Source organism: Equus przewalskii, chromosome 10 (assembly GCF_037783145.1).
Source record: "Equus przewalskii isolate Varuska chromosome 10, EquPr2, whole genome shotgun sequence".
NCBI lineage: Eukaryota > Metazoa > Chordata > Mammalia > Perissodactyla > Equidae > Equus > Equus przewalskii.
Genome location: NC_091840.1, coordinates 6985193 through 6996698, shown reverse-complemented (window position 1 = coordinate 6996698; position 11506 = coordinate 6985193). Strand labels below are relative to the sequence as shown.

The following is an 11506-nucleotide window of genomic DNA, read 5'->3' as shown; positions in this document are numbered from 1 at the left end:
CTGGCTGCCAAGCCCCTCCAGCCCCCAAGAGGCCCCTGAGCAGGGAGCTGGCTCTGCGGCGCCACCTGGTGACTGGAGGGGGGCTGCAGCTGGAAGGTGACTGGGCCCGAAAAGAAGTCGCACATCAACCAGTGGCCCTCTGTTGCAGGTGTTTTATTTCCAGCATATTCCTGACGTAGTGACCCTCCACAGCCCAGCAGGAGAGAGGCGGGAGGGATGAAGGTCAGCCTGCACCTCCACCCATCCCTAAGGTGTCTCCTTGCTGAGAGCTAACCCGACGGTGGCAAGGGCAGCCTTCTGGCAGGAGGAAGCGCTAGGAGGCCCCTGGAAGAGGCAGCCAAGCGCGGGGCCAGGGCGACAGACGATGCCGCTGTGGTGCAGAGTCCTGCTCACAGTGACCTGGCCCCTCTGCCCTGCTCAGCTCTACTCTCCTCCCGTCAGGCTGGGATCTGGGCTCAGCGCCCCAGCAGCCTCAGCATCTCCTGAGGATCCAGCAGCTTCTCCCTGGGCTTCCCAGTGCCCTGGCCTCGGGACACCTCCTCTGCATCCAGCTTCTCCCAGTCGGAGAAAGAGACGGGCCGCACCCCTAAGGCAGAGGGAAGATGAGTCACTGCCTCCACCTCCTCCTCCACCCAAGCCCAGAGCACCCCTCCCAGACAGTGGAAAGGCCCAGGGGCTCTCTCCGGGCCCAGACCTCGGCTGCTGAGCAGGGCCTCGATGGCCACATAGCCAGGCCTGGGGCCAGAAGGCAGCAGCCCGGCCTTCAGGTCCTGCAGCAGCATCTGGCCGGTGAGGAAGCTGTCAGTCATGGTAGTGGCAATGACGCCTGTGGGCCCTCGCTTCACCCAGCCACTGCAGTAGAGGCCTGGGAGGGGGGTAACAAAGGAGGAAGGAAAGGGGAGGCGGCTGGACCCCTGCAAGCCTGAGCCCCAATACACACGTGTGCGCACACATCCCACAGCCCAAGTCCTCCCAGCAGCCCAGCAGCTAGGCCCACCGTGGCAGCTGGCCCACCGCCCTGGATTCTTCTCAGTCTGTTTTTTTTGTGAGGAAGATTAGCCCTGAGCTAACATCTGCTACCAATCCTCCTCTTTTTGCTGAGGAAGACTGGCCCTGAGCTAATATCCGTGCCCGTCTTCCTCTACTTTATACATGGGACACCTACCACAGCATGGCTTGCCAAGCGGTGCCATGTCCGCACCTGGGATCAGAACCAGCGAAAACCGGGCCGCCAAAGCGGAACGTGTGCACTTAACTGCTGTGCCAGTGGGCCAGCCCAATCTCAGCCTGTTTTTACCATGCCAGCTGCCCTTACACGTCAGTTTCCCTGTAAAGCAGGAGCTCCCTAAGGGTAGGAGCTGGGTCTCACCCATCTCCAGCTTCAGCAGCCCCTGAGTAAACATTAACTGGCCGAATCAATGAGTAGTCAGGTATGTGAACATTTAATCAGACTGGAAGCTCCCTGAGGACAGGGGCTACCATTCAGTATCCACACCCAGCACTGAGCACAGGGCCTGGCCCAGAGCAGGCCTCAGTCACTGAACGACTTAAGAACCAGACATATGTGGGCACATCAGCTCGACTGGAAACTTCCCCCCAGCTAGGGCTACAAGGAGGGTTGGACAGGGCCTGGCTCAGAGCAGTTTCTCAGTGCATGTCACCAGATGAATGAATGAATGTGAACAGCCCCAGGAGACACCAGCTTCCCCGCCCCCCACCACAGTCTGGTGCCTAGCATTCTTGCATCCTCTCACCTGGTACATCCACAACCCGGCCCTCCATATTGGGGATAACCCCAAGTTTGGGGTCAAAGGGCACGCTGTAGTCAATGGGGCGGCTCTTATACCCAACGCTGCTCAGCACCAGCCCGCAAGGGAGGTCCTCCACGTCTCCAGTGGGCACTGCCCGGGTGGTGTCACCAACACCCTGTAGGGGCAAGTGTGGGCAACGCCAAGCTGGGGTGGGGAGACTTGAGAACAGGGGTGTCTTTAGGTAACAGGAGACTCACCTCCAGTCTAGTGACTGCCAGACGGATGCCTGCTACCTGCCGCCCGTCGGGAGAGGGCAGCACCTGCTGGGGGCTTCGGAAAAAGCGGAGGCCCCAGGTGCGGGAGGCCGATGCCTGGCGGGCAGCCTCCTCTGCCCCTGGCTTCTCCGTGGCCGTTCGAAGCAGCAGTTCGGTGAGCCGCTTCCTCGGGCGGGGGACCTCTGCTGGCAACACAAACATCTCAGGGCTGTCCCTGGTTTACAGCCTCTCCCACAGTGCCCTCCCCCAAGCCCTCTCTGACCTAGACCTTGGCCTCCCTAGTGAGTTAGGGGGGCAGGCCAGGGCCCCTCACCCTTGATTCTGTCCTGGAGGCCCAAGAAATCTGCAGGATCCAAAATGGGCCGGGTTCCTGGTAACTGAATCATCTCCCGAAGCTCCTTGGGGGTGGGGTTTGGGGTGGGGGAGGAGGTCAGGCCAGAGCACCACCCACTCCTGAGCCCACCCCAGGCAGGAGACCCCAGCACCACCCACCATGGAAGGCACTGGGCCCCGGGGGCCCCGTTGGCTCCCCCTCTTCCACCCCAGGCAGCAGCCACTCCCAGGGCCTCTGTCCTGCCACACCTCTCAAGGGCAGACCATCTACCTGGGACCCTGGCCCCTCTCCCTCTGGTCCCGGCACCTTAATAGTGAAGGCCACTTGCAGGGGTCCACGTCGGCCCACTATCCACACCGTCTTCACCCGACTCTGCCTCAGTACCCCCAGGGCAGCCTCCGTGATGTCCGTTTTCTGGCATGAAAGGAGGGTTTTAAAGTCATCGAACACTGACAGAGGAAGGGGACTCTCCATTTGGTTGTGTCCCCGTCCTCAGCCCTGAGAAGGCTGGCAGCCCGAAATTGCACCACTGCCCCCCCAGTGGCCAGATGGAGCACTGCCGCCAATTCTGCAAACGGCCCCAACTAGTAGCAAACCAGGCCCCACTCTTTCATTCAACTAGTGTTTACCATGTGCCAGGCCAGGCACCATACAAGGGGCAGCGGGGGGGTCAGCGGTGAGCAAAACAGAAATGATGCCGTCCCTCACAGAGCTTCTGATCTGGTGGAGAGAGAGATACTCACCAAATAGTCATTAATAAGTATAAAATCTCAGCAGTGACAACACGCTTTGAAACAGAAGTAGACAAGTCTATGAGAGGAAGGCATTACAGAGGAATAGACCTATGCAGGGCAGTCCCAGAAGGCTTCCTGGAGGAAGGCATTACTGAGCCAAGAACTAAAAGATGAATACAGGTAAAGCAGCAGGAGGTGAGCTGAGAGTGCTCCAAGCAGGGGGAGTGGTGTGTGCACATCGAACCGGTTTCTTTAAGGCCTGTGTAACAAGAGTGCAGACAGTGAAGGGGAAGTCGTACTAGATGAAGCTCACAGGCTGCCTCTCAGAAGCCCTCCGCCTGGCACCATGGGGAAACAGAGGCACCGAGCTCAGCTTGGAGGGAGGAGGCCTGAAGCCTGCAGGCAGGGGCACCCAGTCCTCAGTGGAACTTCAACTCCAGCCCTCCAGCTTCTGACCTCCCCACTCACCTCCAGGTGCTCAGGTGGGGTCAGCAGGATCCGGGCCACATCCAGAGCCACGTTGCCCTGGCCCAGAATCACGGCTGTGTCACAGCTCAGGTCTGGCGCCAGCTGGAGGGGAGAAGCCTGGATAGGGTCCCCCAGCCCTGGCTCCAGTCAGACTAATCTCAGTCTCATGCCCGGTCCCCAGCATACCCTCAGGCTCCCCAACACTCGGAAAGTGCACCCCACCCAAGCCTCAGTTCAGGTCCCCGCGCCAACCCGACCCCACCTCTTCCCGGAGGCCTTCCACAGCTGACCTCCCCCTCACTCAGCCTCATGTCTCACATCTCATCTCACTGAGAGCCTCCTAGTTCTGGACAATGCCTCCCTCTTCCCCTGGCTGTGGTGTCCGAGGGCTGCCCCTGGCCCTGGCTGAGGGGTGGGGAGGAAGAGGCAGTGGGAGTGCTCCCCAAACTCACCTCCCGGTTCTCAGGGAGCCCATTGTACCAGCCCACAAAGGCCCGGGCTGAGAACACACCGGGCAGCTCCTCCCCCGGAATTCCCAGGGCCTGATGGTCCTCTGCTCCGTAGCTCTGAGGAAACACCCAGAGCCCTCAGCACCGCTAAGGGGCTGCCCCCGCCACGCTCCCAGAGGCCCCCTTCCAGCTCCTCCTCTGCAGCTTCCACCCTGGCCCACGCCCAGTGGTTTGGGCCACACTCCTACCGCCTTCCATCCCTCAGCCACCAACCTCCTGCCGCTGCCCTGCCCCAATCCCCTTCCTCCCCACCCAGGACCCGTCTGTGCTCACCAGCACCACAGCGTGGTAGGCCTCCCGCAGCTCTGGCACGGTCACGTCCCTGCCCACCACCACATTGCCGTGGAAGGCACAGCGGTCAGAGTGGGCCGTCTGGGTAAAGGTGTTGATGACATTCTGCCGGGCCCCAGAGTGGGAGGGGTTAGAGGGTGGAGCAGCTCTTGTGCCACCCTCACCCCACAACGTCCCCAGGATGGAACCTGGGTGGCATTCACACAGAGGGCCTGGGGTCCTTCCATGCGGCCAGGGAGCCTCCCTTCGCTCCTTACCTCGACGGAAGTCTCCACGCCCCCCTCCACGCCCAGAGAGACCCACCTTCACCTCAGGGTGGTCGGGTGCCACGCCAAAGCGCACCAGGCCAAAGGGCACGAGCTGCTTCTCGAAGATGTCCACATGGGCCCGGGGGTGGTGCTGGGGGAGAAGGCGGTGGCAGATGGGGCCGAGGGAGAGGCTGGGCCCCTACTGGTCCTCCCCTTCCCAGGACAGAGGAATACAGCTCATCTTAGTGGGCTGAGGACACAAGGAGGCCTCGACGCTCTGCAACGAGAGAGGCCCCTTACTCCCCACCTGCCCAGAGAGCCAGAGCACAGGAATGGGGCAGCACAGCAGCAAGGGCGGCTGAGGTCAGACCTTGAGGACTGCCGGCCCATTGAGATGGTGAGAGCTCCGGACAAGGAAGGAAGGCTCCCTCCACCGGAGTCGTATCAGGGGAGCTTCTTCATCTACTTAGGTCAAGCGTGACACAGCTGTGCCCTAGAACCCTTCGACACTTCTAGAAATGCCCGGCCAGTCTGATGACCTGAGAACCACCCTTTGAAATTCATATCTGCCTTAGCTCTAATCTCTAAGATCATCCTGTTGGAAAGGGGACACGCAGGACAGGGAGGTGGAGGCACAGCTGGGGCATGAGAGGCGCAGAGGGAGATGGAACTGGCCCTACTCTTATTCTTAGAAAAAAGAATCTCACTCATACATTGGTCCCACATTGCCTGCCCTCCGGGTACCTAGAGGGGCCGTGGGGATCGGGCACCAACCAGCCACACGACCACCAACCAGCCACATGACCAGCTAGTCCCAGGATCTGCCTGGGTCTGTCTCTTCCTCTGCAAACTGGGACAGATAACACCTCCCTCTCAGGGTGCTGGGAAGCATCCAGGAGGTCAGGATGTTGCAAGACTCTGGGCCACAATCAGGTTGCAAGTCCAGCAGCTCAGGCTCCTATGGACGACACCGCCCTGCCTCGCACCCCTGTCCTAGGCCCTTGCTGTAATACTCCCCATTCAATGGGACTCAAGCCAAATGAGCTCCTGCCCACCAGTCACCTTTACCCAAACAAAGGCTCAGGGTCATCTGCTCGTCTTTGTCTAAGCCCCTCTTCCCCTCCACTCCCCTGCCTGCACCCAAGTCCAGCCCCTGACCACCCATCTGTGCTCCTGACTCTCCCCATCCCGCACAAGCCACGGGGGCACCTGAACCACCCCCTCAAGCCCCACTGATGCTGCGCCCAGGAAGCGTTCCAGCTTCAGAGTCCACAGCAGTGGAGGCCAACCCCAGCCCCACCACTCCCTGGCTGTGCCACGGGGAACGAATGTTTCTTAACTTCTCTGCACATCCCTTCTGGCGAGACGCTCAAGATTAAATGAGCAAGGCCTGAAGCACTTAGCCCAGGGCTGGACCCCTTGTGAGTGTTCAATCAAAAAGCTATCATTACTATTACTGCTGTTGTTATGGTTGCGTATCACTGCCTTGCTCATAAACCTTCCCCGGCTGCCCACGGCCATGGGACGAAGTTCAAACTGCTCAACCTGGTGGCCAACACTGTACACAATGCAACTTTTCATCCTTATCTTCCATTCTTTTGTGCTGTGGATCCTCCCGAGTCAGAGTCACGCTGCTCTCTCCAAGGCCCCCTCCATCATGCTAAATCTGCTGATGCGTTCCCTGGTTATCTCCCAGGGCAGACCTCGTCTTCAGGAAGCCTCTCCTCCCCAAGCCTCGCAGTTCCCTCTGATCCCACCAGCTGTGCTTTCTCAGTCCCTTTTTCTTCTGTCTGTCCTCTAACAAAAATATTCTCGGAGGTTCTTCCAGTCCGGGACCCTCCCTTCCCCCAGGCACACATTCCCTGGGCAAGTTTCATCCACTCCCCACTGTGACCTCAAATTCCTGCAGATTTCCTGATGACGTTCCGCTCCCTCTGTCCCGCCCAGATCTCCCCGAAGCTCCAAACCTGAGACTCCTGGACAACTCGCCCCAGACACATCAAAGCCATTGGATTAAAGCCAATTCCCCCTCCCCCAAACCTCCCCCTGTCTGCTCCTGTATCCCGTCCACCCCATCCACCCGGAGCCCAGGCAGAGCCTGGGGCCCTCCTTGACCCTGTCCAATCAGACCCCCACCCTCCCCTCCTCCTCCCACTGCCACCCCAGCAGCTCCCACTGCTCTCCCGGCCACCAGCCCTGCCTCCCTGCTCCGCTGTCTGCCCTGCAGGCAGAGAGAGCTCCAAATCAAAACTGGGGTGCTGTCAGTCCCTTGCCTAATACCCTTCAGTGAAGCCAACCACCTATAGCAGCACGCACCGGATCCCCCTGGTGTGCTTGTTTAAAATTGTTGATTCCTGGGCCCTAGGCACAGTTTGATTAGGTCTGAGCTAAGCCCAGAAATGTGCCTTTTATTTGTTTATTTTCTTTTGGTGAAGAAGATTGGTCCTGAGCTAACACTTGTAGCCAATCTTTCTCTTTTTTCGCTTGAGGAAGAGTGGCCCTGAGCTAAGATCTGTGCCCACCTTCCTCTACTTTGTAATGTGGGATGCCGCCACAGCATTGCTTGATGAGTGGTGTAGGTCCCCGCCCAGGATCCAAACCTGCAAACCCAGACCGCTGAAGCAGAGTGCGCAAACTTAACTACTACACCACCGGGCTGGCCCCCAGAAGTGTGCATTTTAATGCACTTAATAAGTACCCCCAAGGACTCTGATGGAGGGAAGAAGGGAGGGTGGACAGCATCAAGAGAAACTGACTGCATCCGAGCCTGGTCGGTGGTTTCCAAGTCCCCAGGATCTGGGCTCACCTACCTCCTCGAGCCTTACTCACACGCTTCCACCCTCATGCATTCCCTCCTTCCTCCCAGCCTTTGTCCATGTGGTGCTCTGTACCTGGGACTCTCTCACCTTCTACCCAGCCTCCTGGCAACTCCTTCCATCCTTCAGACAGCAATTTGGACATCTCTTCCTCTAGGCTGGGTGAGGTGGTCCTCTCTGTATCCGCCCACCCAGTTTCTGTGATTACACCATCGGAGCCCTGGAATACCGTGTAAACCCTCTCCCCTCCACTCCACAACACCCCACATTAGACTGTCAGGTCCTTGAGCATGGGGACCACCTCTGTCCTGCTCACACCTGTGTCCCCAGTGGCAAGCCTGTGCCTGGAACATGTCGGTGTCCAGTAATTGATTACTGAACGGCCTAGCATGGTGCTCAAGAGTGAGCTCTGCCGTCAGACTGCCTGGGCTCAGATCCCAGCGCCTTCCTTGTCCAGGTGGGACCTTGGGCAACCTCGCTCAGCCCCAGTGTCCTCACCTGTGAAGCAAGAGTCATGACAGATTCCTGCTTCGCAGGTCGTCTTGAGGATGCAATGAGATGCTGTACAGTGCCTGACTCAGCCAAGTGCCACTGCCCCAAATGTGTGGCACATGTTCCTGCTGTGGGAGCACAGTCAGTAGCTTGGAGCTTCCAGTGGGCAAGGACCAGCTTGTAACTGGCCTCTGTGTCCATCCCCCAGAACCTCCTACAGGCGAAGTACATGCCCGCGTCTGCCACCTGAGTGTAGGCCAGAACCTTTGCCCACAGCAGGGGCGCTGAGAATCCAGCCTGGAAGCCCGCGCCCCCGCCACAATTTCAGGCTCAGCTAACACAGTGCCCCTTACACAAAGCCCTCCAGGACCTCCCCAGCTCCCATGAGATCCCTGGTCTTGTTCCCAGAACCCAAAGCTGTCCTTCCATGTGGCAGTTTGCCCGTGGATGACTCCCCCACTGTGGGAGGCCCTCTCCAGGGCCCACGGCCTCCTTCAATGCAGCTCAAACACACCTTCTCCAGGAAACACTTTCTCACTGACCCTGCCTAACTCGGCTCATGCTGGTCATATCAGCATAATTAGTTCCCTCACCCGAGGTGCCTGGAAGGCATGCTTAGGCCACTTTTCAGCAGGATGACCCACGCATCCTGGTCTCCCCAAGACCCTTCCAGTTTTAACATTGAAAGCCCCACGTCCTGGGCAAACTGGGGTTAGTCACCCTACCTTTTAAGTATCTGCATATGAGGTTGTATAACTAATATATTCATCCTTTCTCCCATCTCTCCATGGACATGCCAAGTCCCTCCAAAGCAAGGTCACTGCCTCATGTCTTAGTCAGCCTAGGCCTCCCTTTCCCCCTCTGAGCCACGGGTCTCCCCCGATCCTCCCTCCCGCCAAGGTCTGCTGAAGGCTGAAGAGCAATCAGCAGCCGTGGGGCCCTGCCCGCCAAGGCCAGTACTGTGAGCCTTGAGACGCTGGCCTTTGGATTGGGGGATGGGGAGTGGAGAGCAGGCTGCAAGGACAGCAGAGCGTGCGGAGGGCTGGAACTCTGGTGAGGAGAGCTCGGCCAGGTGCACAAAGTGACAGAAAACCCTGAGAAGAGGGGGCAGCCTCGAGACGCAGGATTTGGGGGACAGAGTGGAGACGGAGGAGACAGAAGGGAAGATGAGGGGCAGGACAAAGTCATCCTGCAGGTCCATATAAGCTCCCTGAAGGGCTTGGCCAAGGAGGCATAGCCAACTGACCACTGACCATCACCCACCAGGCAAACAAACTTCTCTCATAGCTGAGGATTTTAGAGACACTTGTCACAGATGTAGGTGACAAAGCATGTACGAAGTGTCTAGTCTTGACAGGCTGGGAGCCCCTTCCCCATCAGGGATCCAGGAGTGCTTTTAAAACCCAAAGGGGTAGGGCTTGCCCTTAGGATTGGAGCAGGTGAATGGTGGGAGAGCGAACCAGGAGGATGTGGCTTACCTTTAGCAGGTGTTGGGCCGTGTAGAAGCCAGCTGGGCCACTGCCCACCACACAGATCTGGGGTGTCTGCTCCTGTGTGGAGAACTGCTGGCGGACGCCTGGGGAGGGGAGGGGGGAAGGTGGTCAGATTGACACTCCCTCCCCATCCCAAACCAACTTCAGTGTCAAACGAAAGATGGAGCTTCCCAAGCTTCACCCTCATCCACACCTTCCTTCTCCTTTCCCTCAAAGCTTTGGGGTTTGCAGTGTTCCTTACTTCATCTGAACCCCCAAAAGCTGTGTCTTCATCCAGAACCCCACACCTCATGCATGAACTTACTACACCACTGAAGATGGCCCACTCAATGACCCCATCACCCCTGAAGCTGCCCTGCACAGTAGTTCATTTTTCTTATGGGGTTCCCTACCCACCCAGCTAGAATACCACGTCCTTCCAACGGATCCCACATCATCCCACTCTCATTCTTGTGAATCTCTCCACAAGGGTCCCATTTTACCTCTTCTAACCCCTCTCTCCACAGAACCCTTTACTGCCCACATAGACCCCTGTCTCATTCCTATAGACCCTGTTTCACCTCAGACTTCCCTCTTTCCCCACAGACCTCCATAGCACCCCGTTCACCCCTTCTCACAACTGTGGACATCATGGTCTCCCCTTCTCACTCTTGTTGACCCCCGTCTCACCCTAGGGGCCTCACACCTCACCGCACAGGCCCCCATCCGCCCCTGTACACCACCCCCATCTCATCTGCACGAGTGGACCCCACCAGTCTCATCTCTGGTCCCCTCTATCGCCCCTTTCCAGCTCGGCTCTGACCCCTAAACTTAGCGCTCGCAGGCCTCCCCGCGCTCCTATTCAGCCTCAGAGGTGCCCCGCTCTTACTCAGGGTGCAGCCGGCGGGAGGGGGCCGGGTCCGAGGCCACGCCGTCCAGTACCACCAGCGCCAGCAGCGTGGAGCCATGGCTGGGACAAGCGACCTGCCAGCAGATCTGATACCGCGTCTGCCCGGCTCTCCACGCTCACAACCGGCCGGACCCGGACCCCGGCCCCGCCCCGCCCCGCCCTGTCCCCGCCCACAGGCGCGGCCCCGCCCCAAATCCCGCCTCCCACGCTCTGGGAAAGCACAGCGTGCAGGCTCCACCACACCCACGCCCGAAAGAATCCCGTCCCCCAAAAGAGAAGCCCGCCCTCGGCTCCACCCGCTTCTTCTGAAGACCCGCCCCCAGGACTTCCGGACTGTACGTGTCAGTAAATTTCTCCATCCTCCCTCCAATTATCCGGAGCCCAGAGTTGGAGAAGAACGAGTCCTCACGGCCGTTTCAATCCCGCCTGAAGGAGATAGCCAATTAGAAAGGAGCTCTCCTTACTTAGCCTCTCCCTCTCGGAAGCTCTCGTCGCTTGCTGATGACGCAATGCGCCTTTCGCTTTTGCGAACGTACGCCCCACCCGCTGCCAGAGCTGGGTTCGTCCCAGCCAATCATGAGTCGGGCTCAAGCGAGCCTCCCCGCCTATTGGGTAATAACCACGGAGTCCGGAAGTCTGGAAAAAAGGGACTCCAGCCGGGACCGTGGTCCCCTTGTCACCAACCCCGGACGTTATACACGTGTGAACTCGGCAAGATGCCGTCCAGGTCGGGCCAGGGAGAATCTTAAACCTTGGAGATCTTTTCCCGCCTCACCCCCTCCCCTTTACATAGATGAGGAAACGGGAGAAGCGTCTCGTTCTCGATACTAAGGACAGAGCCAGATCTCCGACCCCTGTCCAACAGGGCTGGAATAGGGTAAGGCGAGTGAGGAACTGGCCTCGGGTGCAGAATTTAAGGGGGCACCAGAAACCTCAGTAATCAAGGTAAATAATATTGTAATGCAAAGTTTTAAAAGATCAAAATTAATGCGAAAAATCCATGATGAACGAAAGATATTTTTAAATGATAGGATCTGTGGTCATGTCAGACCTAAGAGCCTAATGCCAGCTTCAGCTTCCTTTTCCTCCAAGGGCCCTCTTGTCAAACAAACACTTCCTTGAACAAGGCTTCCCTAACCCATCCTCTCCCAAGCTAGATTAGGGCCCCCTTTGTCCCCCCCCCCCCCGATTCTACCCCATCACTAC

The 11506-nt window shown here is 58.5% G+C and overlaps 1 protein-coding gene across 3 annotated transcripts; it reads right to left on the bottom strand.

The window, feature by feature from the left end:
• Positions 1 to 137: 137 nt before the first annotated feature.
• On the bottom strand, positions 138 to 10473 carry FDXR (ferredoxin reductase). Of its 3 annotated transcripts, none has more exons than XM_008513222.2 (12): positions 10280 to 10473; positions 9397 to 9494; positions 4666 to 4761; positions 4345 to 4467; positions 4015 to 4128; positions 3563 to 3664; positions 2667 to 2774; positions 2340 to 2424; positions 2009 to 2208; positions 1755 to 1926; positions 695 to 865; positions 138 to 586 (listed from the first exon to the last, which is right to left on the bottom strand). In XM_008513222.2, the coding sequence occupies exons 1-12, from the start codon at positions 10356 to 10358 to the stop codon at positions 456 to 458; spliced, it is 1479 nt and encodes a 492-aa protein (XP_008511444.1). In that variant the 5' UTR covers positions 10359 to 10473; the 3' UTR covers positions 138 to 455. The 3 variants fall into 3 exon arrangements, with proteins under 3 accessions (XP_008511444.1, XP_008511443.1, XP_070416136.1); XM_008513221.2 differs by having other exon boundaries at positions 3563 to 3679; positions 10280 to 10463; XM_070560035.1 differs by lacking the exon at positions 4015 to 4128 and having other exon boundaries at positions 10280 to 10463.
• Between the last annotated feature and the right edge of the window lie 1033 nt (positions 10474 to 11506).

Coding starts and splice junctions, on each gene's coding strand:
- FDXR (XM_008513221.2), bottom strand. CDS start 10,358: ATGGCTCCACGCTGCTGGCGCTGGTGGTACTGGACGGCGTGGCCTCGG. Junction 4,129..4,344: donor CCTACCACGCTGTGGTGCTG/GTGAGCACAGAC, acceptor GTGTTTCCTCAG/AGCTACGGAGCAGAGGACCA. Junction 587..694: donor GGCCCTGCTCAGCAGCCGAG/GTCTGGGCCCGG, acceptor CCTCTGCCTTAG/GGGTGCGGCCCGTCTCTTTC.